The 26,261-nt window shown below is 39.2% G+C and overlaps 2 protein-coding genes across 4 annotated transcripts; one reads left to right on the top strand and one right to left on the bottom strand.

The window, feature by feature from the left end:
- Positions 1 to 409: 409 nt before the first annotated feature.
- LOC116264942 (uncharacterized) lies at positions 410 to 4,856 on the bottom strand. 2 transcript variants are annotated; one of them, XM_031645411.2, is made up of 5 exons: positions 4,713 to 4,856; positions 3,452 to 3,756; positions 2,187 to 2,338; positions 1,259 to 1,392; positions 410 to 1,178 (listed from the first exon to the last, which is right to left on the bottom strand). In XM_031645411.2, exons 2-5 carry the CDS (start codon positions 3,697 to 3,699, stop codon positions 1,011 to 1,013), a joined length of 702 nt encoding a protein of 233 aa, XP_031501271.1. In that variant the 5' UTR covers positions 3,700 to 3,756; positions 4,713 to 4,856; the 3' UTR covers positions 410 to 1,010. The 2 variants fall into 2 exon arrangements, with proteins under 2 accessions (XP_031501271.1, XP_031501272.1); XM_031645412.2 differs by having other exon boundaries at positions 3,452 to 3,744; positions 4,713 to 4,812.
- Positions 4,857 to 16,168: 11,312 nt separating this feature from the next.
- On the top strand, positions 16,169 to 25,729 carry LOC116264248 (cadmium/zinc-transporting ATPase HMA3-like). Of its 2 annotated transcripts, XM_031644359.2 has the most exons (11): positions 16,228 to 16,257; positions 17,254 to 17,486; positions 18,386 to 18,570; positions 18,650 to 18,910; positions 19,974 to 20,071; positions 20,795 to 21,050; positions 21,617 to 21,754; positions 22,108 to 22,435; positions 22,866 to 23,071; positions 23,248 to 23,447; positions 24,274 to 25,729. In XM_031644359.2, the coding sequence occupies exons 3-11, from the start codon at positions 18,390 to 18,392 to the stop codon at positions 25,468 to 25,470; spliced, it is 2,865 nt and encodes a 954-aa protein (XP_031500219.1). In that variant the 5' UTR covers positions 16,228 to 16,257; positions 17,254 to 17,486; positions 18,386 to 18,389; the 3' UTR covers positions 25,471 to 25,729. The 2 variants fall into 2 exon arrangements, with proteins under 2 accessions (XP_031500218.1, XP_031500219.1); XM_031644358.2 differs by lacking the exon at positions 17,254 to 17,486 and having other exon boundaries at positions 16,169 to 16,257.
- Positions 25,730 to 26,261: the final 532 nt, after the last annotated feature.

The raw sequence follows: 26,261 nt of genomic DNA, 5'->3' as shown, positions 1-26,261 counted from the left end.
AGCATAGACCCCACAACCTGACCGGAGACATGGCCGACCAAGACTAAAGTAGCTTTAAGTAGCAACCATAAAAATTTAAGACCTCTGTTCGTGCCGCTTCTTGGAACTTCAATAGCACGGAATTTGGCATTATATAAGCGCAGGAGGTCGCGAAGTCCGATTAAAGGTGGTCTTTAATGATCAGACTGCAAAGCACGATGAGTTTGGTGGCACCCTGTCATCCACTGTAAACTAATGAAACGATGAAATTTATCTCCTGCAACCTAACAGTGATGAAATCTGCACTAAAAAAGATACCCTTCTGATGTCACATCCAGATGAATGTAATAGGGAGGACAGATCTGATGTGCCATGTCATTTAAAATGGCCTGAACACAGGACAGAAGAACTTAAAACCCAACAACCAGCATAAAGTGACTACCCTTTTTCTTTCCATAACTGAGAAGGAAACGGCTGGCGTAGAAACTGAATCCAGCATATAATGGGCTAAGGCCATGGGGACCATGACAGGCTTAGGAGCCACCCTGCAGGCTGAGTAGGACTGACCTGTGCTCGTCCATGGTAGTGACTGGATAGAGCAAGTCCTGTCTCAGTCTCATTAGCTGCATACTGAATCAAGTTTTCCAAGTCAATGTACATGTTGCCACAAGTAAAGCTGAATCACTATGAGCAAATACAGATGACATGACGCTGAATTCTATGGAGGATATCTACACATTGCGTATCTACACGTAACAGAGTTTCTAAATATATAGTTATCACAGAATATGAGCAAGACTGTATCCGGACGTCTATTTGACAAAACAAGGGAAGATTTTGGAGGCAGTCGAGAGGATACATCTCATGTTCCCATTCGGTGGTAGATCAAAGAAGCTTCCCTTGCCGCATCACCTGTAAAAGCACAAAAAATATGAAAGGACGCATATGTATCTCCGGAGACCCGTGCACAGCTTCCAAATGGTCTTTCGGTGCCCGGACCTGCACATGGCATCGTTGAAGTGGAGGAGCTGCTAGTAGCCCAACCATGCACATGGAATCGGATGAAATTTGCTCCTTGCGCAGGCCAGCATAATATCTCGCTCCCCATGAACTAAACAATCACGAAAATCTGTGAAAAGCTTCTCGAAAATCCGTCCTTGAACCTCAGAAGAGAATCTATACTCATCTGGAAGAAAGGCCTGAGAACCCAAGAAAAATCTTACATGATCTCAATGTTTTTAACACAGTTGATGAAAATTAAAGTGTTGACTATGCTCACAGCTCTTTCGGCAAGATGTTTGAGCAGTTGGAACGTATGCTCATTCTCTTCCAAGTTGTTGATCACAGCTAACCATATTTGTGAAGCAAGCTCATGGGCACAATCTCTAGATTTGCCACAGGTGATAAACTGATCTGCACATGAAAAGAGTTTGATTACGCCTGTACATGCATTGGGCCTAAAAGAAGAGAAGAAAAAAATGGTTCAGAAAGCAATAAGAGTTTTCAACGGGAAAACAATGTATAAAGAATTTGGCGACGGACAAGCACTTGAATGAAGAGAAAACTACAGAACACCACCTTCTTAAAATGGCAAAAATGGAGATAATTGTTCCAAAGAAAGAGACAAACTGCAAATGTACTCAACCAGGTTTAGCAGATGTTTGCAGTACATACTTAACCTAACTGCACATCATACTTTTCGATCCAGATCCTTCATTCCAAAGGCAATTGTCTAAGAGAGCAAAATATTATGCATAAAAAAAAATATAGCACATACTTTTTTCTGGCTATGTTTAGCATAAATTCTGAAAATATCCATCCAAAAGCATTCATGCGTCTCTTCATATGGTTCCTCAAAACTGCCTTCAACCTTTATTGATTTCTGCGCATCAACAAATTATTGCATTCAGAAGTTCACTAAGTCTTTAATGGCTCAAAAACTGCCCGGCGCAACTTTTTTGTCATCCAACTCATGAAGTTTCTGATGCAGATTAATTTGATGCGCAAGAAAAGGAATTTACAAATGGCTGGATCACCAGTCATAAATTTATGACTGCAGTAGACCAGACAACTGCCTAAACTACTGAGCAGTTTAGCTCTCTTCCTGTTGAAAATCAATCAAACTCACAAACAAATAACCAACACCAGTATCTTTCAAATAAGACACCAACAAATATACACAAATGAAGTATCAGTATCAGCTGTACCAATGACAGTTCCATGAAGTATCCTGGTTGGTAGGGTTCCTGTTGCATTCTCAAGCTTCTCTTTCAGAAACAAATAAACGTGGCCCATGAGCTCGCCAATCTCATCATTAACTGAGAAAATATTTCTAGTAACATGCAAAGCTGCATATCGCCTGAATTACCATGTTCAACATCAGTATGCCAATCCAAATCTGGGGTTGCATAAATATAATATCAAGGTGAACTTATTTCTAAATACAACGCAACATGCATAAGGTAAAACATTTTTTTCATTATTATAAATGGAGGTATAAGAATAGTAGTGCTTAATGGAAAGAAATACAGGACATAGAAGAAGCTTCAGGAGGAGAAAGAAACTTGAACAACAATCATGCATGAAAAATATGCAATCAGAACATGTTAAATGTCCAAAGGGCAAGAACAAACTCACAAAGACAATCATAACAAGGCAAATTTAGCAAAAGGCTACAAACGAGCAGACTGAACAAATTTATTAATTTTGTAAGTTATGACTATAAACGAGCAGAGTGAATAAATTTAGTAAAAGGGTATAACCAGCAGTTAAAAAGTAGACGCGAGGAAGCATGTTCCACTATAATGATCAATATGTGTCATTGCATCCAATATATGTTTTTTGTTCCCAAAGCAATTCAAAGCAATTATATGCGAAGCAAAATAAATCTTTTAAAGTATCTTGATAATCTGTACCGGTGCATCAGTAGAACGTTCTCAATAGACTGCATAGATTGAAAAAAACTGAGCGTCATATTTCACTATATGGAGATGCAATTATCATCTCACCTACACAATGGAAGCACACAGCACGGTTGTTGTTTCACATGGGTAAGCATAAGACCCTGCACATGCAAGTTAAAATATATTTATTAGTACTAGAGTGGGCATTGATGCCCAGATATCTTTGCTCCTTTAGGTCTATCTTTTGATGTTCAATTCATGTTAAAAAAGAACTTATCTCAATGTGGCTCGTCCATTAGATTCCAAGAACACAAGAAAACCATTTCAGATTTACGTGTACGTGCCAAGACAAGCTCTATGCATGTCCTATGGATCAATCATGCCTTGATACATCTCTCAAATAAAAAGGGAATGCAACTAAAGTGATATAGCGTCCAAATTACGAAAATTAAAAAATACAACATACCAAGCACAAGAATATAAGAAAGTGTAAGCAACCAAAACTCCCAGGACATGGATGCACCCAAATAGCAGCGGAAGGGCAATTTCATCAATTTTGGAGATTTTACCTTCTGCTTGGGCCTTGAGAAATTGGACCTGGCCACCTCTTCCTTTCGCCAGCAAAAGGCCAAGTCTTGACAAGAGCAGCTTGCCAGAATGGTTCTCCTTTGAGCAAAGTAGCCCACTGTTTTTTAACACAGGATATCACAACAAATTGGGAAGGAGGCAGTCTGGTGAAAATTTCTATTAGCAAATGATCTGGAAGCTTCCCAACGGAATAGTCAAAGTCTTCAGTGGTTGCAGAAGCTTGCGCCATCCACAAATTTATAAAACTCCACTGTTCTTCAACGTTTCTTCCTATCTGTTCAACACACTAAAGTAATTCTCCTATTCAGCGGGCCACATCGTGCAAAATAAACTGATGTCAACAATTTACAAAATAATAAACCTACTACTACAACTTATAGTTTGGTAAAGCAAGGTCAACTCTCTGAACCGATTTGATATGAGGCAGCTAAAACGTTGCATTTTACAACTTCACCTCTAATATGCTTGATCATGTAAGCTAATTCATCTAACAAAAAGCCACCGACGATAGGAAATAAACCACAGAACCCTTATGCAATACTAATCTAAGCCCATCATTTAGTATCCTCGGGAATTTATTATTTATTCCTCTGTGCTTCTCAAGAGGAAAGAAGCTAACCACCGACAGTCCCGAAAACACACGTTACCGTAGCAGGAAAAGGAAAAGCACAAATAGAAGTAAATTAAAATTTCCTTGACTTGATTTTTATTACCTAAATAAAAATTCTCTAGCTTCACAAGACAGGCTAACCGAGAAAACCGAAACTGAATCATTCCCACGATAACAACAGTTGATCAGAAGCGCCACAAAAATGATGATTAAAAAGCCACATCTTCTCGGACAAAGAGCAAAAAGCTTATAATTTCTCACAAATTATTAATCAGACAAAGTATATACCAGAATGAAAACCGACTTCTCATGTTAAAAGTGGCGACTCTACAAAGAAAGCAGAAGCCTACTGCCACCGGAGCAGACAATCCGGTGGTTTTGGCTACTAGCAAGTTGCGTAATTCAGTTCTACAGAAAAACCTTCTAAATCAACATACCCATTCCCAATGACCAAGACAAGGAATACATTAAGCAAAGCAGAACTCCGAAAAAATTGAAGAAAACCCATCATCCAGAAGCGTACACAAGCAAGAAAAACACCCAGTTTACTCCATGAGCTAGAGATCTCAGTATAAACTCCAAACGATGTAGCAGACGAATGAAAAGTTATTCGAGTCGATCGAGACCCCAACCTCTAGGAATTCGTGTTCCGCCTCCAGTCACTAGTTTCTCCTCCTCGTCCTCCTCCTCCTGTTACCCTTTTCCTCCCCGGCGGAAATGGGGAGGAGGCGTCATGGGAGGGCGTTCTCATACACGAGTCCATCTGTCAACAGCAGTCCACGTCGACAACCAAACGTGTCGGTGAATCGACTCTTTCTTTCCATTGGGCCTGCGAATGTAAACGGCTCGGATTTACGCACCATGATTCGAGAGTGCTTTATCTAAAGGCACAAACGGTGATCAACCCCTGCTTGCTTAAAATTGAGCAGAGTTGAAGATCTTAAATCAAATATTCTGTTATCCTGTTGCTTGAGGTCGATCATGGAGCTGTTTTCTTGTAAGATTTAATGGTCGGACTTGGTTGATGAGTAGGTCTGAATCGAACTAAAGTGGAAAACAGTAGCTTCTTATGTTTAATTTCCAAACCCATAAATCGGCATGCAGCAGAACAGCAACCAATAATCGAGTCGGGAATTCGAGCACCCAAAACTCCCATTGAAACGAAATATGGGATACAAAAACGAGTAGCATCTCACCAACTCTCCCTGCTCAGACAATATGGTGTCCTATTCTCCGGCCAAGCACTTCAAATCCACCTCCTTCAAAGGGCTTATGTGTATAACAATGAGGGCTGCACACTAGCCGAGTCAAGCCCGAGCTTGGCCAGCTCGAGCTCGACTCGGCTCAAAAACCTCGAGTTCGAGCTTGGCTTGAACTCGATTTAAGTTCGAGCTTGGCTTGAACTCGATTTAAGTTTGAGCTTAGCTCGAACTCGACTCAAGCTCCTTATAGCAAGCTCGAGCTCGACTTGACTATACAAAATTGAGCTCAAATTCGACTCGTTTAACCCATTTGATTCCCTTAGGTGCTAACTCGTTTAACATAAGTACTAACTCATTTAACTTGTGTAAGCGTTAACTCGTGTAACTCATTTAACTCATGTAACTTGTGAAACCGGTTTCAACAATATTATATAGAATATCGGTTTTTGAGTCGAGTTGATTATAAACAAGTCGAGTTCCTAAAACTCAAATTCGACTCGTTTATGGTTTCGAGTATCTTCGTAAGCTAAAACTCATCTCATTTATAAACGAGTAAAGCAGACTTGTTGTGCAGCCCTAATAACAATAGACAAATGAATGATAGCTCCATCTCAACCCCATACGGGACCAAGTAGAAAAAGATGCCTCACCTAAGCATCTGATTCACCCGTTTCTAAAAGGCTTGGTAGGTGATAGAATAGAATCTTGAACGACTCCAATGGCCGAGGGTATCTAAAGTGACCCTTGTGGTCGAGCCAGAAGCAACTGGATCAGAGAATCTTGGTAACCTTTCTGTTTGATTGGATGTGGATGGATAACCCAGCTGAATCACGAAGCTATATCAGATTTCGTCAATCGATGTGTATATGCTTTTGTTTTGAGAGCAGCAATTCCCCCAAGTTTGTGCAAGATGACTCCGGTGGGATTTGAACCAGGACTTCTGCATGAGAGTCAAGAATCAGTGCCTACCATGCGAACGTTTTTGCTCTGTGGCCTGTTACATTTTTTTCTAATTAAATTTGATATGATGAGATTGGATAGGGTATTAATGCTCAGGCCTGCTCTGACATAAGTCCCTTTTGTAACTATTGTATGCTATGTCACAATGATATGGGTACGAGTATCGAGGTACAAAATATTGGTAGGACGTTTTTGTAAATTTTGGTAAAGATAATGTTTCTTTCATAAATCCGTAGATAATCTCATAAATAAATAAAAAAACTTTTTACATTATATCTAGTTCTGACCCGAAACCAAATCCAAACTTATCGGGCCATATCGTCATACCGGTACCACCATTCCAGCATACTGGTACGGATACTCCCTTAGAAGTGACATATCCCTGTGACATAGGTCATTCACATATATATATATATAGGTAAAACCTTCAAATATGAGAGAGAAATTGTCTTTTTTGAAGGATATTTCACATTCTTGAAAAAATAGCTGGGCTTCTATATTTACAATTTCATGTCCACCATCCCCTTGAAATCAAGGACTCAAATGATTCGCTTCGAAGTCTGACATATAAGTGTCTAATGCCACTTGTTTTTATATATACCATTCTTTTTTGGCTCCGTTCTCTTCAACAGAAGTTAAAAGTAGATATAAAGTTTGAGACAGGTGTGACTGAACATGGATGAGCTAGAGTTACACTTTGTGAGACGTAGCACTCACCTTGGAAGGTCTTGTCATAGACATTTGTTCTTTGGTCGACACCGAGCTTGTGTAGTTTTAGTTTAGATACCGCACCCGATTGACTGAATCCACATCCCGTTATTTTAAACCAGAATTTGATAAAAATACGCCCTATAAATAGCAAATAATTGCATAATTCAATCCGTTTTAACAAGAATATCTCAAGACTGATCATACCAAGGAAAAAAAAATTGGAAGCAATCTATTATTAATCTGAATGCAAGGTGGATACGACCTAAGGTAATTGGTTACTTTCATGGGTCAACCGATCTCCATCTCATTTTGGTTTATGTTTTTAGATGTCCAGGGTTTAGGGTTTAGGGTTTCTAGTGTATGAAACTAGCTAACTGAGTTTGGATGTGAAACTAGATACAATTGCCACAAGTTCCTAAGGTCAATGGTTTATGTTTTGTCACAATTCGACTGTATCTACACTAAAGTTTGTTCAATATGAAGAACATTGTGTTTCGGGAACCATGTTTCTAGAACCCATACATGTTTGAAAAGTAGATCATATATGATGTTTAATTGTTGGACAACATATTTCATAATCGTACTATATTTCATGAAACAAGAACATAGTGTTTAACATGCAAGTGATTTTAGGAATAACTTTTTCTAAGCACACGACGCTTTTCTAATCAAAATTCCTCTAGCTAGAACCATGTATACATTCACTGCTTTAACTAGAAAGGAAATAGTTCAGGATCCAATTCAATGCGTCGAGCTAAACCAAAGATTGATAGGAGAAAGCATAATTAGGACAACAGTTCTGATCAGATTCTGTGGTTGATGGATATTACTATAGCTTTGCATCAGATTCAGTCGTTGGGAGGTGCTCAATCTCCTTCTTATACTAGGATAAGCCATTAAAGCTTCTTTAGTTCACGCAATCATACGAAAATCGTCATCCTTGCTATGTGCAGCCAGAACCTTTAGACATAATGAAGTTCATAACGGTGCCGGACATGCATCTATTGATATCGCACTCGATCCATCTCCAAGCTGACAATTTAGATGCCATTAATTTAGACTGTGTTTTCGGCGAATTTTACTTCCGCATATTAGTAGAGCATGACTTCTCGAATTACCAGTTTACATACCCCCACAAGTTTTTAAAGTACTTCGATTTGATTTTAGATAGCTTTCTTAATTCAGGGGATTGTTCATGTTCTATGATAAAACATTGCCATTGTTTCAAGGGGTTACTTGGTTGGGCAGGGGGCACATAAAAGACACGTCGCTTGTTTGATTCTCACGGGTGCTATTCTTTTACCTATAAAAGGTAGAATCGAGACACTCAAGTTAAAGGATGTATCATATCCCACTCAGATCTTGATACAGCCGAAGACCCTGAAGGTAGTTATTAACTTGCTGCTTAGCCGAAGTACTCATTGTCATGAATATATATAGTCCTTCCGGTTCAATAGGTATTTTTTTTTCTTGGGTATTAATTAATTTTTTTTTCTGAAAAGGATTTAGAAAATTAAAAAGTCAAAAAGGATAAAAATCAACAAAAAATGGAAACTTGAGCTTTGTACTAGTTTTATTATAAAAAAATTAATAACAATTCAAAATAGTCTGTCAAATGTTAAGAAGGCTCCAAAAAGAATTAGAACATATTCACTTTTCCGGGAAAACACAACATTTCATTTTGGCATTTTTTTTTCCAAAGCATGATGATTGTTTCCCATTTTTTTTTTCAATTCACCTTTATTTCCCCCCTTCCTCCTGCTCTTTTTTGAAAAGCATGGCGTTAATATTTCTGATAATGCTTCAAACTAAACAGTGAATTGCCAATGACTGCTTTATTCAGCAACATTGATGCATTTTCAACTCCATCTGCAATGTGATATACATATTGGCAATACGATCGATTCCAAACAACTGAGGCCATTGGCATTATATTGATGAAGAAGCACCTTGTTCGCAAACGGCTGAAATTAAATCGATTTCCATGCATGGTTTTGATTACTGATGCATGGTGATGCTTGAGGCATTTGAAGCATGATCAGTTGCAATTCTGGAGACTCCGGCTCTTATTCTACCAAACAGAATCAGATATTGCTTCTCCACCTTTTGGAGGTTGATGAAATCTTTGAGGACCAATGAATACGATCCCGATCGATCGAACAAAAGATGAGGCTGCCAAGTTGAGATCTGCCGGAATTCTGGTAATATATACCACAAAAATGAGAAAAAGTTGAATTCAAACAGTGGGTGCTTCGACTAGGGAATTAGATTCCATGCTTCTGCAAAATTTTCGAAGCCAAAACATGAAACCGGAGAATCGACCAAGATATAGAACTCGAGATCATGTTGAGGGACCAGGTACCCAGAAAAAGCTTTTCCGGTGGAATTTGCATCTATGGTTGCCATAAAGGCACCGCAAGCCGTTTATACATGGAGCAATTTCCTTGTTCTTGTAGACATTCTATACGGGATTCTATATGTAAATAGCCATTCATGTTAGGAATTGGCATCTATGGTGCCATAAAGGCCCTGCATGCATCTACTTACGGAGCAGCATCGTTGTTCTTATGAGCATTCCAAACAGTATAGGATTAGTTCTTTTTATGAAGAGCCATTCTTTTTAGAACTCATGTGAGATCTTTAAAAATAAGAAAAAAGTAGTTGTTCAGTGAAAACTGTTGGATGCATCTTTTTCTTTGTTTTACTATTTAGTCAAAAGTGCATGAAAAGGATAGGACAGATCACTCTACAAATCAATGTTTCACCCCTTGGAAAATTAAAATGGACATGAGAATATTGAACATTAAGAACCTGTATTTCATATTAGCCACAAATATCTTGATATTTTTGAAAATATCCCTTTGTCCCTCTTCCTCCCTCCCAACTATATTCTGTCCCTCCCTCTGTTTGTTCAATGCTAACATAGAAAGAGAGAAAGATAGAGAGAGAGAGTGCTGAAAGAAACTTCAATGGGATACATCTGAAGAGTGTAATGGATGGACAAACAGAACAGATGTGTGTGTGTGTGTGTGTGTGAGAGAGAGAGAGAGAGAGAGAGAGAGAGAGATAGGAACCGATTGGCTGGATTATTCAAGTTTCATATAAATTGCTCTGAAAAAAAATGTCTGCATGCTAATGAAGGAGGTCGAGTTGCAAGCACACACTTATGTGCACACAAGTATTGGGGTATTTTTTTAATTTTTTTTATAAAGTAGTGGAAATTTTAGACTTTTTCCTTTCTTATCCTTCTAAAAAGTTTTTAAAAAATTTTAACAAGGGCATTTTAATCGTTTTACACCCATGTGAGCAATTTTTCATATATACTTGTATAAAGCAAAATATTGAAACATGCGTTCCAAGAAATTCATCAAGAACAGGCGACGGATTCTTAAAAAACTCTTTTAAAGTAGCCCTTTTTCAACCAAAAATGTGAAATTAAAACTTTTCATAGGATTGAATTTTCAAGGCATTTTTTTTCAGAATATATGGTTTGATTATGAGTGTTGCTTTTAGATTCAACATCCACACCATGTTTCCTGAAACAAAAGACGGTGTTTTTGTAACATGCCTTCTAGAAATATGCATTCTAAGAACATAATGGCCGGCTGGAGTTCATTTAGACTAACTTAGCTCATTCACTATGAGTACGAGCTCGAGTTCCAATAGCTAGATTCAATAATTTAAAGTGGAGACTCAAATCTTAGCCTTTATAAATACGTGAACTTTTCTTAACAAAAAAGTAAAGATAAGATTAGTCTCTTTAATTTTTTCTTTAGTTTCTCTTTTCTTTTTTGTTTTAAGCGTGGGATGTTATGAAGAACCAATCCCATCTCTCGCATATCATGTTTGCACTTTTTGCACCCTTTAGGCGTTGGACATGCCAGCCAAAGGCCTTTCTTTTTCCCCTTAAAAATAAGTTCATGAAGATTGTAGAGGGGATCTCAACTCTCAAGTCACGGAAGAAGAAGTTCAAGTTGCATGCAGTGGCGGAGCAACTTGTTGGCTGGTGTGGGCAATTGCCCACATCAGCCCAAAAAAAATCTTATTACAGCGTTCCAAGGCTACATTGTCATGACTCAAAGATTCCATGCTTTGCCCACACCAAACTTATGTCGTCAACTCAAGTGCCACTTAGCGAAAAAGTTCTGTCTCCGCCACTGGATGCATGTACACCTATGTGCACACAACAAATATATGTACTCAACAAGAAGAAAAAAAAAAGGTTGAGGCATTTTAGAATATTTTTTATAAAGGTATGTACATTTTAGACTTTTAACATTTTAATAATTTCTTTTTTTCAAAAACAAAAAATGTTCCTTTTTTTACTTTATGGGAACAACATTTTAGTCATTACACACCGCACGGAACCAGTTTCGCCAAGGAAGCGTGCATGCCAGGCATTAAACTCTGCTCCTTCTACTTCAAGAATTTTGAGTTCAACCACAATAGTTACTAAGGTATGTGACTGATTGCTGCAGCTCTTACCTGCTTCTGAAGTCATTGATCACCCAACTTGATATAGGAGGAAATGGCACATCCACCAATATTTGTGGGGGTTGAAAGAGATGTCATTAACAGACATCACATCTTTTTTGGTTGGCATTGACACAATGATTTTGTGGTCCTATATATATACATACATATATATGTATGTATATATATATATATCATAACAGTAATAATAGTAGCAATAATATGATCACATCAGCAACTTGTGGCTGGTATGCTTGCACCATTAGATTCACCTCTCTCTCTCTCTCTCTCTTCCCTGGCTTAATGTAATTAATTAATGAAGACAATGGAACTTTGATGATTCAGATAAGGTAGATAAGACGGTTTTGATAAAGCAAAGAAAGAAAGATGAGATGAGATGAATAAACTCTAATATCTTCCCAATCATGTTGACTAGTGCTGATCGGGCAAAGGGAAAAAGAAACAGCATCCGGCCAATAATTGAGTGACAGATCTGTCGTCAGCCATCATCTGAGATAGTGGAAGCACCGTCGACGGCGACCAAGCAAATATTGCTCGTCACGGAGCCTTTTTTTCGGCCCCACGAGGGGAATCAACAAGTGGTCATCGGCAATATATTTTCAAAAGTTCGGCAGTACGCCGGTCGTTTTCTGCCTTTCCAGATGCCATTGTCCGGGAAAAAGCTGCCCACCTGCAAGCTTGATCCACCATGCATGTCTCTCTAAAATGGGAGAGAGAGAGAGAGAGAGGTGGTATGTGCTCGGGTCGAGCATCCTGAATATCCTCCACAGTCAAATGGTGGTGGGCATGCACACCACCTAAGTATTAGCTGAACTCGTTGCGATTATATTTATCTGATCCCATCAAAACTCTGAAATAATACTGAAATGAGTGACTTCTTACAAAGTGCTCGTGTTCCTTCCTCTTGAATCCATTGAAAAGTATATGTAGAACTTACCCACTTGATTGTATATATTCTTAAGGGGATAGAGCACTACTTCGAATTTCTACCATACCAAAACCGACCAAGGCCACCAATACTGAAAGTTTGGTAAAGAGGACTGAAGAATCCCCTATGATCCAAAAAGAAAATATATATATATATATAACAACAGTGTCGTAGACAAGGGGAAAAAGTCAAAATATCTGTGGAGAGCGCGCTAGATTTTGTGCCGGCGAAAAGGAATAAAAATAATGATAGTGCGATCTATAGAGATAAGATCATTGGTGGTGTCTTGTGTCATCAAGATTGAGTCAATTATATAACAACATCCGGTGAGTACCAGGTGGATGGATTCTTCAGGACAATGTTGTGGCCAATGGGCATGCAATATAACACCACAATGTGCTCCACATTTTCCAAAGTGGGCTTCTTCACTTAGACCTACAAAGGCTCCCTCCGTGCCAGCCTTCGTCTTCTATAATGTCTTAAAAGTGCGTCCTCCAATAGGATATATATATATATATATATATATATATATATATATATATATATATATATATATATATATATATATATATTATAATAATAATAATAATCATGCGTCAACTTTTTAATACATTTACATGTGGCTTAGGCTGTGAGAAGATTATTAAATTAGAGAGGAAATTGGTAAATAACACCTTGGTTGTGCTGTTTTAAGGATAATCTTATAAAGGTTGATTAGTTAAATCTATCTTGCCAATATTCTAAAGAAAAAAGAGCTGTATTTTGTGGAAAGAATCATTTGAAAATATTTTCTTATTTTCACTTTAGCGACGCGCACTTTTTAAATTAGCTGCTTGAGTTGGAAAACCCTCTCGTATTTCATTGTTTTGTCAGGACGTACCTTACCACTACTTCAGCCTTTACGGGGCATTTGACAGCACGAAAAAGGCTGCCCTTTTTTAACTTTTTTCATATTGTACTTGGAAATGATTTAGGCAAAAATTGTCCGATCTACCCTTATAGCACAAGTGAAAATTTCATTGACCCGGTACACAGTGTTCTTGCTAATCAAACACCTAGGGCTGCACAATGGGTCGAGCCAGCTCTAGCTTGACTAGAACTCGCTTGTCAAGTTTCGATCCAAACTAGGTCAAGTTCAAACGTATGTTGAAAATGTTAAACGAGACAAGTTTGAGTTGTATTGAGTTGTAAGAACTCAGACTAGTTTATGCACGAGGCATAACCAATGTCATAATAGAGTTAAAAGAGTTTAAAGAGTTAAAAAGAAACAAAACATGCTTAACATCAACAAGTTGAACAAATTGAATCCGGACTCGATGTTGTATCGTCGAGTCGAGCTTGAGCCTTTTGAGTCGAGTTGAACTGACCCAAAGTCGATCTCAACTCGTCTCTTGTGCAGCCCTACAAACACCCTCCCTACAGGAGTACTGGAGTCAAATGGATAATTGTTTTAACTCGAACTTTTATAAAGTTTCAACTCCTTCTAAGTTTGTAACCCGTAGAGACCACTTGGTAACAGGAATGCTCCCTTTTTTTTCAAAAAAAAATACAGTGTTCCATGAGTACGTTACACAAAAAAAAAATGCAGCTTTCCTATTACCATTTTCCTGGTGGCTTTGAATTACCTGAATCCCATTGTTGTACTCTTTCATACAATGATATATATATTCCCTGCGTAGTTGTAATAATCGACTCTCTTCTGCTTTAATATATAACAAATGTCCGCATTAATGGTGAACATAAACTGTCAATATCATGCGCAAATGAAGATGAAGGATAATGCTTTCTTTTGGAAAGTAAAAGTATCAAAATCAAAGCAGCTACTTAAAAACTAGTAGATTTGTCATCTTGTGAACTTTTTCCCTTTCAACAAATAATGAGAAAACCCACTCACCTTCGGTTTCTAACAACGTTGCTATGTACATAGTGAGTTTTTTTATCGCAAGAAGAGTTGAGCTCCTAAACTATGGGGCTCACTCTGTAGGGCACCCAAGATAAATGGCCTAATCTTAGCACCAACTGTGGCCAGAATAAAACGCCAGCCATATCTTCAGTAAAAAGTGGGCATTGATCTATCTTCCTAAAAGATTTTGAAGATTTATGATATGTCCCGTTATAAGCCCACAATGCTAGCTTCGTTTAACTGGTATATACCATGTAGGGATGCCAATGCATCATATTTGGAATTGAGTATCTAATCAAACTCCTTCCAAAGGACTGGAATGGAAAAGAAATTTGACATATCAGAAGGGATTCTGATTTAAAAATGGCATTAAGTCATATTTGCATTTGGTTTAAATAAGAATTTGTTCAGATTCCTTGGTTTTAATTTGTGAAAATTAAAAGAAAAAAGGCGAGATAGACTAAGCGAGTTGAGTTAATGTAACTCGAACTCACCTCGTTTATAAACTTGAGTTTACAGTTAAGCATATATAAGACAAGTTGAGCTAGAGCCGAGCTAGTTCGGGTTGGCATGACTCATTAATGTACAGCCCTAAACATGGGTAGTGCATATAGATAGCCAGCTTTGTGAGACCATTACTTGGTGAGGCTGGCTTTATTTTGTAGGTTCGCAACAAGAATACTAACACAATGTTTCGTGAATTTAACTCAAAAGTTCAACATAATTCAATGGATATTAAACACAATGTTTCTTGAATCTACTCTAATCTTTGAGATAAATTTATAGAATACTATTAACTAATACCAACCAGAATGGGGCTACTCACCATCAGTCTCAAATGATTTTTTCCACCTGCTGTAAGAAAAATATACGAGTAAAATTCGATCTTCCTGAAAGAAAAACTGAAACAAGTTCTACTCCTCTTCCGGTTAGGAAAAAGAAGAGAGAAACTTTTTAGGATTGTTTCGCACTTGAAGAAGAAAACTTTTCCGTGGTTAACATTTTCTTCACGCAATCAAACTTGTTGTGGATAGTACATGGTGCTTTTCTTTTGTTAGTACACTTTTGGCTAGTACATGATTCTTCGTGCCTGCTCCTTTATTATTAATTTTTTCCTAGGGCCATTTTTCTTTTCGAAAGTATGTTCATTAGCGGTGGTTTCCTTTCCTTCAAAAAGAAAGCTTGTGTCCAATCAATAACTGTTCATCGAGGAGAAATGAAAAAGCAAGTTCCTATGCCTGCGGCTTAGGGTTAAGAAGGTGTATCTAATGAAGGGTTTTGTTCTTATTCTGGATTCTCCTTTTCAACTTGTAAGAGAAAGATTCAAAACTCTAGCATTATTCCATTGGCAGGCTTTACTCGGATGCCATATTTGTCAAAACCACCCTTGTTAAAAAAATTTCAATGGCCCACGGGGCAATGGAAGTTTATGAAAGGTATTTTAGTTGTGACACACCTCTATGTGTGCTTATAAACTGAACTTTTACGAGAGAAAGGTTGATACAATGTGGAGAAGATGCATTCTATGCCTCAACAAGGGGCACGAGCATATACTTCGCTAAGCAGCTAATTTTTTTTTATCTAAGTAGCGGGGCATGAATTTTCTGGCTAAAGATCACTAATGCTTCAATTTATAGGGCAATCAATGTGTAAATAAGTACAAAATGTGTAAGATACTAAAAGAAAAACCCTAACTCAGCGACTGAAAGAGCCCACTGCTTCTTATAAAAATTCAGATTTAAAAAGAAGAAGTTCAAAAGCATGTACGGCCTATTAGGAAGCGAGAACGGATCCGTGCAATAGTGCTGACCCGTTTGATCCAAGATGACATAATGGGCCATCCTGTTGCTGCTTTCTCGGTTATTCTGCTTGTTCCCTTCCTATATTAAGGGACTTGTGCATGAGGGCTTCATATCCACCCACCTCTTGGAAAAGACTGCGTGAGCTGGGCTTCTGGGTGCTACTTTCCTTCATAAAAGGTCATCCCCCCCCCCCTCTCTCTCTCTCTTTCTCTCTCTTTGTGCATTTATCACTGGATATTTACTTAAATTGTTTCAAGTTTAAATGCATCATAGTGAAAAGCATGGCTACAAAATCTGATCTTTTCAGCTGCATGATCAGATTGCGACTTAAGCACATCCTAAAGCAGTCCAAGAAGATGAGGGAAGTGATCACAACTTGATCAAACTAGCTCGGCCTAATAATAATAATAATAGAAAAGTGGTGTGGACTTGCCTCTTCTTCATGCCTCTCTATCGCGGCGTTAGGCACTTGGTTAAGTGAGTCTCCCTGAAACCATCTTGATACAAAAGGATGTCGGGAGTTAACTCTTGTTCCGAGTGAGTAGGAAGTTTACAATCCACTGCTTGCAAAAGAGATCTAAAGGCCCCCCATTCCCCTCACCTCCTGGGTTTTGGGTTGCTTTGATGTCAGTGATATACCCTTCAGCTTTGGATATTATGTCCCATCAAGAAACAGAGACATGCCGACCATGAGAATCAAACCATAGACCTGCCTTGAACAGACCCCTAGTGTAACGATCGAACCAATTATAGTTTTTCAGGCCTATATGACTGACTAAGCCTGGAAACAAACATTATAAGATCCAGTTGGTGATGAGCCAAGTCGTCATTAGCAGCCTCAGATGGACACACCATGTGGCTGATTAGCACATTGGTTGATCAATAAAAGGCTATCACAAAGTTGGTACTTGATCATCAGCCTGGCTAAAGGATTATATATTATTAACTCAAATAGCACCCACCTAAATCTAACCCTCTACGCTTAGGCGACGTTAATTTGCCTTAAACTTCTTATTTTTGAGTTAATAGGATAGACACTCGCGAGTTATTTAAGTTCTGCTCAAAGTTATGGTTGGTAAAAAAGGATTAGGCTCTTGTAAACATCATGTTGCCAATGCATTGTGAATTTTTATTAGCAATGAACTCATTTTCTTTATATTTTGATACGCTTAGATGCTTGTCTTAGCCAATTGGTTGCACAACAGGATGAATAGAACCTTTTCTCGGGCAAAGATTAGATTGTTATTGGGGAATATGTTCATATGAGTGGATTCTTGATCGAACGAGTGGGTTCTTCACTCCGTTATTGCCTTTTCGTCAACCAGCTGCCTAACTTGAGGAGGAGCCACTAGAGTTGCACCATTGGCCAACATCTTTGTGCCCGAGAAAAGGACGCAGCTAGTGAGGTATGACCGAGGTGTGTCAATTGCTGGTTGAATACCGGGAGTCGAAAGTTTAGACGAATGCTTGGAACCTTAGCTTAGCAGTCTATATATTTCATCTTAAGTAGCGATTTGCTATCTCATCCAACCAGATCCCACGTGCAGGGGCCACGGCCACCCCTCGGATTAAAAAAAAAAAAAATATTACTTATAAGTTTTAAAAAATTCATTCCAAACTATATGTAAAGATTTGAAATATATTTCGATCACATTTTGAAACTATAATTCACTCACTGCAACGAAAAATTTCTAACTCCGCTTCGTACTCGGGCAATAAAATATTATCCTGACAGGCCAGGGGATGCCCAACCAATGACTTGTTCAGCCTTCAAGCATTCAATTTCTTGTATTTTTCTTGACATGCCCATCGTTTATTTTACTTCTTGTTTCCATGATCATCTACTAGTGGAGGCCCCTTGATCGTTCCAGGTCACTACCTATAATCCTCCTTAATCTATCTTTCTTACATGATCAGTGTGCTTTTTTGTTGTTTAAGATTCACTTTTTGAAGCACTTGTTTCAATTATTTTACCTAAAGCTTTGCTAGCTAGCATCCTAACATGAGAGGCGGTTTCAGTGGGAGTATTCTCACTTCAAAAGCGAAAGCTTGATGATCCCATGTACTCAAACCTTTGGATCTTTTTAGGCGTCAGATCGCAATTACTTAACTGAAAGTGAATTGATATCTGCCCAACTAAGCACTTGGTGTTACTTTTAGGTTGAATCTTAAAAGAAAAAAAGAAAAAAAAAAAAACTTTTGGGTATTCATTCCAATGCGTGAGAATTCACTTCCTACTTATTCTTTTTCCCTCTCGGTTGATTCTTACAAACTTCTTTCTCCCTGTTCTTGCTTGCTGTTTCAGAAGAATGGAGGGAGAGTTGCAGAAAAGCTATTTTGAGGTGCTGGGCATTTGCTGCCCTTCAGAAATTCCACTTATTGAGAGGACATTGAAGCCTCTTGATGGTGTTCATAAGGTCTCGGTTAGTGTTCCAACCAAGACGGTCACTGTCGTTCACAATAGCCTACTGACCTCCCAAACTCAAATTGGTATATACTTTCTGTCTCTCTTTCCCTTCCTCTCTCTTTCGATGGCTGAACTTGAGCCAATCCTTCTCAATCTTCTCAGTCAAGGCCCTCAATCAAGCCAGACTCAATGCAAGTGTTCGCAGCTATGGTGGAAAGCCTGCAAGCACCAGGAGTTGGCCTAGCTTATACACAGTAGGCTCTGGCCTTTTGCTGATACCGTCATTCTTCAAGGGCTTCTACGGGCCGCTGCAATGGCTCGCATTGGCCGCCGTTTTAGTCGGACTACCGCCGGTCATCTTGAGAAGCTATGCCGCGATTCAGCGCCTAGTGCTTGACATAAACATCCTTTTGTTAATTGCAGGTAGACAATGTTCATCGATCAGTAGACTGTAGTAACCGTAGTGGATCTTTATGTAGCTCATATAACAGGGGCGGAGCCACGTAGGGGCTTTGTGTGTGGGCAGTTGCCCGCACAGTTCCACCGAATACGCTTGTTTAGATCTTAGTTGGTCTCATTTATTTGCTCATTTCATATATTGGTGCTCCTCAATCGTTCACTTTTTTTTTATGTATAGTGCTCAATCGATCATTTCACCATGTATTTGAAGGGATTAATATTAATATTTTTTGCATTAGTGCCCATCAACCAAAACATTCTGGCTCAACTACATGACAATCGATAGTTGAAAATGTTGTCCATAATCTCACAGACATAAACAAGTAGAATATTTTCATGCTTAGAAAAGTTTATGTTTCTAATAAGTAGCCAATAAGGGCCGACTACCTGGCAAAATGGAGTGTATTACAGGTCTCACTGTGATTCTACTTTAAAAGGTAAAACACCACGACCACCCATTTTCATGTCAGTACATCCTGAGGGGAAAAAATAAAAACTACCAATCTAAGATCTTAGATTTAGTCCCAAATCTGTCACTCTCGACAGTAGATCCCGATCCTGGCATTCTTCACCTCGAGTTCTCTCATGATATTTCTTTATTGTTAAGAATCACACTAGGTTCACTTTATAGTTCACTTTATAGGTAGTCTTAAGACACTGAAAGCAAGCTTAAGCCTTAAGCCTTAAAAAAGAAGAAGAAGAAGAAGAAGACGAAGACGAAGAAATACTCCTTTTCCTCGCCTCTCTCGGTCATGCTTAATGTGATTTTTATCTGTAAATTAGGAATGTTTAATTGTTTAATCACTATTTACCAGATCTGCTAAAGCAACATAGATTTTTTATAGTACGTGAATCAGGAACCATATCTGCCAAGATACAAATGGTTGGAAACTTGGAAGAGGCATCGAGATGCAGTTGTGGTCTCACATACGAACCCCAAAAACTTGTAATTAGATGGTTTGATTCGATCACATCAATGAAAAAGCATATGTTTATTGGTTTTCTTTCCTTTTTTTTCTGGGAGCAGTTGGTGGAGCCGTCGGTTTAGGAGATTATCAAGAGGCAGGAACGATCGTGTTTCTCTTCACGTTTGCCGAGTGGCTGGAATCCCGAGCAAGTGACAAGGTAACCTGCATCCTCGAGTTAATAAACATTATGTCCTAAACATTTTAACCAATTCAGTATCGTTATACATGTATAATGAAATTGAATGGTGGATTATATATATATATATATATATAAAATCTTCCTGTCATATTGAGTTTCATCCAATCACCATTGGCTGATGCATTGTAATTAAATATACCACCCAACGAAATGTATCAAATGGTATGCTGTTAAATTTCTCCCTTCACCTCCATAAATTATATATATATATATATATATATATATATTACACTATTTTTCTATTAAATTAATTAAAACTTGCTAGATCAATTAGAAGAACATGTAAAACTACAAGACTAAAGAGAGAAACATAAAAGTAAATTTACTTATACATTATGCTTTTTCAGTTTAAAGCAGGCTTTATTACGTAACTTGAGTTGCATGTATGCATATGCACTTTCCACATTCTTCTTTGTCGTTCTTGGATTCTCCTGATTTAAAGCACAAACCAAATGTATATGCAAGTTTTCCTCCTAGCAGCACTGGGAAATTGAGAGGAAATAAGTAACCACCTTGAATCAGAAGAATAAGCAAGACCTAATGGTAACTTCACCTAAGCCTTATCAATGCATCCCCTGGGTGCGTTGACTGCAACTAGGTTCGCACCATCTATCCATCCTTAGCCCGTCACGGCCACCCTCAAATATGCGCTTCCATTTACCTTGGAGAATCGATTTTCAGGCACGCGACATGATGTCGAATCTCATGAAGGAGATGCCACAAAATGCAACCATTGCAGAGACCGGCGCCGTTGTCCACCCAAATGAAGTTAATCTTGGCACTGTGCTTGTGGTCAAGGCCGGAGAAGTGATTCCGATCGACGGCGCCGTGGTCAACGGGATGAGTGAGGTTGATGAGAAAAGCTTGACAGGGGAGTCGACTCCAGTTGAAAAGACTGTTGGATCACTTGTGTGGGGCGGCACTATGAACCTTACTGGTAATTTTGTTCCTCGTCTTGATGTTTAAGCACATCCCTTTATAAGCATGTAAAACATAGTGTTGCATATATGTCTATAGTTTTATAGAATATTTGTAAAAAAACTTAATATATATAACCCAATTATTAGGTAGATACATGAAATACTAACCAAACTTTCTTCTGCTAAACAGTCTTTTAAGAAGTCGTTTGGCAGTTAGATTTGAGCGTTCCATTGTCTACCACAAAAATTGGTGCAGATTCATAAAACACTAAAACTTAGTATAATGAAACAGTAACAAAGAGTTCTATTTGCCAAATGACCCCTAAGATCCTCAAGCAGACATCATGCTCTTTGTCTTTTCATCGGGAGTTTGTCAAGCGTGCATGAATTAAAAAAGACAAAATTACCCCTTCACACGTGCACGTGAGGAATCAAACACAAGTTTGGTGTTCGGGCCCAAAAAACCCACTGAGCTCATGTCGGAAAGTTCAAAACTTTTGGTTTAATTTCTAGCTCCACCACTGGCAGTGAGTATATCAATTCTAGCCACACATGCTTAACTTGTGGGCAAATTGCTCTGCAGGGTACATTAACATGAAGACAACTGCCCTCGCCGAGGACTCCGCAGTGGCGAAGATGGCAAAGCTCGTAGAAGAGGCACACCAGAACAGGTCCAAAACACAGCGCATAGTTGACGAATTCGCGAAGTACTACACTCCAAGTATGCTCCTGTTTCTGCTACCTGTTATTGTTACCAATCTTACCCAAACTCCAGATCCAAACAGTGGGGTATGGCAATTGCCACGTCCAACCCAGATCCGAACCATCCACACCCCTACACCAAACCACAGTACTCCACGTCCAACAAGCACCAAGATGTGGATCCAGTCTGGCAATGGTCAAAACAAAAGAGTAATCTGGATCTCAAGTCATGCTAGCCAGACTCGATATGAATATGTATCGATTTGGATTTGGTCCATTGCCAATACATGTTTTTTTGGGGCGCGCCTCTTGATTTATTGCACCATATGAGAATGATGAAGATTGTTTGGTTAACTCCTTCTTCCGCTGCAGCTGTGGTGATAGCATCAGTTGGGTTAGCAGTTTTGCCAGCCATACTCAGAGCCCACAACCTGCAGCACTGGGTCTATCTGAGCCTGGTTGTGCTGGTCAGTGCTTGCCCTTGTGCTCTGGTCCTCTCCACACCAGTCGCCACAGAGTGTGCACTGCGCCGAGCAGCGTCGATCGGCCTCCTGATCAAGGGTGGGGATCACCTCGAGTCGCTCGCACGGGTTAAGGTTGTGGCATTCGACAAAACCGGAACAATGACATGTGGCAAGTTCGCCGTCTCTCACTTCCACTTGGATGGTGATGCTGCAACTAGAGACAAGTTGCTCTACTGGTACCTACAGCTATCAAGTGTTATTTTAGTGTTTCATAAATCTGCCTCAATGAATTTATCTCAAAGATAAGTAAAGATTCATGGAACATTAGATTCTAATGTTCTATAAATTTAACCCATAAAGTTATATGAATATCTCTTAATCATACAGTGTTTTAGGATGCAGCTCCTATAAAACATTTTTTTTAAATTAATATCATGTCAGATTTTATGAACAACAATTACAATTATATTATGTTTCTTAACAAAAGAATATGGTATCCTCAATTATGTGTATCTATGAACGTTGTTCCAAAAATACATTGTCCTTCTTGCCAAATGCTCTTGAAAGGTGCGCAATAACATAACCAGGTTTTTGATAAGCTAAATACCTGTGAAATCAGTTTTGGTACAGAATCCTTCTTTTATGGCTCCCATTTTGGACATGCAGGCTTTCAAGTCTGGAGAGAAAATCAAACCATCCAATGGCGTCTGCTCTGGTTGAGTATAGCAGATTGAATAGCATAGAGGCATGTTCAGACAATGTGAAGGATTTTCACATAGTTCCAGGAGAAGGCATCTCTGGGGAGATAGACGGAACAAAGGTTTGCGTTGGGAATAAAAGGATGGCACAAAGGCTCGGATGTCACGTTAATGGTAAGTTCTAAACGTTATATATATATATATATCAACTGTGGTTGCATTTATGATTGCATTTCGTAAACGGCCATATTCTCATCTCCCTTTCAAGTTTCAATCATCTAATGTTGGAACAGTTGTGCTGGCGTAGTCGTTCCCTCAACAAAAATAATTCGTTTGCTAATCTGTCTCAGATGAAGGGGAGGATGACAGAAGAAGGGGAGTGACGATGGGATATGTGATGGTGGACGGGAAGATGGCGGCGAATTTTGGGGTATGCGATGAATGCCGACCTGGGGCAAAGGCAGTCGTTCAACAACTGAGGTCGCTGGGGATTAAGACCGCAATGCTTACTGGGGACAGTCAAGTGGCTGCTATGCACGTCCAAGAAGAGGTCTCCTCTTTTTCCCTGTTTATCCTCTGCCTTATCTTTGCCATTGATTGCAAATTCTTTGATGTCTGATAAACCCTAGCGTGTCAGGATAATGATCAGAAGTTCCGCTTTAGCAACAAAAATTGACGTCTTGAAAGAGGGGAATTGTGAAGGACGTTGACATAAAGACCCTAGATCAAGTCTTAATCCTACCATTCTGCAGATACCCTCAGTTTCCTTATGATATTGTCCTCTGTATGTCAGGGTGATTGGGCCTCCCCTGGAGTTTCCGATTACGTGGTCTAAGTCGAAAGTTAATTTTCTTTTGTTTATGCTCAGAAAAAAGCATAAGAAAACCCTTAAGCATTACCAGATAAAAACACTCTATGTTTGAAAAGGTCAAGAACTGTTGGTAATTGAGTGCATTTTTTAGTATATTCTGTTGAACATCAACCTACCAGAAAGAAAAGAAAGTGTCGCCGAAATTTAAGAAAAGAAAAACTATGGTTCGAGAACAAAGAATCAAATATTATGGTTTTATGTAGTCCATGGACTAGTATGCAATGTCAGAAAGTTGTTTCTGGTGTCGTATCAAGCAGACAGGGTCAGAGCATCGAAGTATCTCTGGAATGACATTTTTAAAATGTTACTCTATCCTCTTAACTACTAAGCTTCATGTATCATGTTTGGAGCAGAGACGTAAGTTTTCATTAGTGGCTAATGGATGATAAATCGAAGATCATGTTTCATTCCCAAATTTATGGCCATTTCTCTGAAGTTAGTACATATTATGATGCTCATACGATACCACTTTGAATAGCTCAAACTGATTCTTCTTTTTGGACAGTTGGGGAACTCCATAGACTTTGTTCATGCAGAGCTTCTACCAGCAAAGAAGGTCAGCATAATTGAGGACCTTAAGAAGCTGGGACCAACAGCAATGGTTGGTGATGGCATGAATGATGCCCCAGCATTGGCAACTGCCACAGTTGGAATCGCCATGGGCGTTTCTGGATCTGCCATTGCCACGGAGACTTCACATGTTACTTTGATGTCCAACGACATTGGAAAGATTGCCATAGCCATCAAACTTGGCAGGAGAACACACCGAAAGATCATACAGAACATAGTGTTGTCAGTCGCGACCAAGGCCGTGATACTTGGGCTTGCCTTCGGCGGCCACCCGCGCCTATGGGCTGCTATTCTAGCTGATGTAGGCACCTGTTTGCTGGTGATTCTTAATAGCATGCTGCTGCTGCTGCAAGGGCATAACCATATGGGCAAGTGCAAAAACCAGACTCATAGTCCTCATACACATACTAAGACTTGTGCCCCTTGTGATGGACACACTAAACATACATCTCACGTGCATCTAGGCTGCTTTCCTTGTGCTGGACATTGTACTCACAATTACTCCTCACATGGCACATGCAAAGAGCATGATACATGTAAAGCCAGTGCTAGACCAAGCGCTCACTCAGAAGATCATGAACATACAAGCTGCATAACCAACTGCCATGGACACTTACAACAATGTAGCCAGAGCGAGCCAATCACATGTGCGACATATGGTGGCCATTCGGCCCCATGCATTGGCACGTGTAAACACCCGCATCCTGACGAAAGCAGCAGAGCAACCGATTGTGTTGCCATGTGCAAGCACTCACATAAAGATGAGTGCAAAGGCACATGCAACAATGGAGATGGAGGAGTAAGCAATCAGATTGATGCCATTGAAACTGTCCAGGATCCGCCTGCTGAAAAGTTTCAAGAAAGGTCCAAAGATGCCTGCAAGTGCCCAAGCTCAAGCGTAAGCAAGACCAATGGAAGAAAGAAGAGTGATGAATGTGGCAAGTGCACCAAGTCTGAAGACACAGAGCACCAGGAGGTGCTGGGCAGCAGCTTCAGTGGAATGGAGAATGGGCAAACTTGCTGTGCTAAGGGCATGGGAGACAGCAGGTGCTGCAGGACTAGCTGTTGTCGACCTAGAGGTGGTGCATGTATTCATGCTGGAACCCTACTGACCGAAATTATAGTGGAATAGCCCCTATAATGTTGTCTAAGAAGGACACTGACCATCGCATGTTTTTGTAATTTGAGAGAGCAAGCCTTTCCTTCCATCACAGGGGGCTTCAACTCTTCAGTCCTTGCTTGTCAAACGCATGTGTTCGTAAAGATGATCGACCTCAATTTTTTGTTGAGATCAGATAAGCATGGGTAAAGTTTGCGCCTTTGAAATAAAAGCAAGCTATCAATACTTTGAGCTCAAGCTGTTAGAAAACACAATTATACATACATACATACATAGGAAAATTGAAATCTGCCAACTGGTGGATATTGTCGAATGGCTTAAGCCGTCGCTAAATGTACAATAAATTATTGTTTAAAATGCCATAAACTGTCCTATAACATAAATATAAATCGTTGCTAGTGCTTAGTGTTTTTAGTGATAGTTTTTAAATCTTCTGTCATCTAGCAAAATCTTGCAGTGTAAACATGGATTCCTCGAGCCATCCGAAGATATCCGGTCTCTCACACATATAAATGTCGTAAGATTAGATTGACCGGGACACTCTAGTCTTAACTTTATCTGTTACCCTCATATTCCAGGCTGACACCAGTTCTAATTGAAAAAGAAAAGTTGCAAGCTATGATCAGACGTTTATTACCGATTGATTTCACTTTTGTCCAGTAGACTCGTTGGGGACGCAGAGCTTGAGGCTACTGCTATCCATTTGTTATAAAACTACCACGCAACAGCTATAATTTCCTAGAGTACAATGAAGACGTGAAGAACAGGAGGATGAAAAACTACAAGGACTACGCATATTGGTG

This window comes from Nymphaea colorata, chromosome 11, assembly GCF_008831285.2.
Source record: "Nymphaea colorata isolate Beijing-Zhang1983 chromosome 11, ASM883128v2, whole genome shotgun sequence".
In the NCBI taxonomy this organism is placed as follows: domain Eukaryota; kingdom Viridiplantae; phylum Streptophyta; class Magnoliopsida; order Nymphaeales; family Nymphaeaceae; genus Nymphaea; species Nymphaea colorata.
The sequence above is the reverse complement of the archived record's forward strand: the minus strand, read 5'-3'. Positions and strand labels throughout refer to the sequence as shown.

What these genes read in the sequence shown, in the direction of transcription:
- LOC116264942 (XM_031645411.2), bottom strand. Translation starts at nt 3,699, where the DNA reads ATGGCGCAAGCTTCTGCAACCACTGAAGACTTTGACTATTCCGTTGGG. An exon ending in TCTCAAGGCCCAAGCAGAAG is followed by an intron (nt 2,339 to 3,451) that starts GTAAAATCTCCA and finishes ATGGTAATTCAG; the next exon opens with GCGATATGCAGCTTTGCATG. An exon ending in AACATCTTGCCGAAAGAGCT is followed by an intron (nt 1,179 to 1,258) that starts GTGAGCATAGTC and finishes TTGGGTTCTCAG; the next exon opens with GCCTTTCTTCCAGATGAGTA.
- LOC116264248 (XM_031644358.2), top strand. Translation starts at nt 18,390, where the DNA reads ATGGAGGGAGAGTTGCAGAAAAGCTATTTTGAGGTGCTGGGCATTTGC. An exon ending in CATCCTTTTGTTAATTGCAG is followed by an intron (nt 18,911 to 19,973) that starts GTAGACAATGTT and finishes TTCTGGGAGCAG; the next exon opens with TTGGTGGAGCCGTCGGTTTA. An exon ending in CGCGAAGTACTACACTCCAA is followed by an intron (nt 21,755 to 22,107) that starts GTATGCTCCTGT and finishes CTTCCGCTGCAG; the next exon opens with CTGTGGTGATAGCATCAGTT.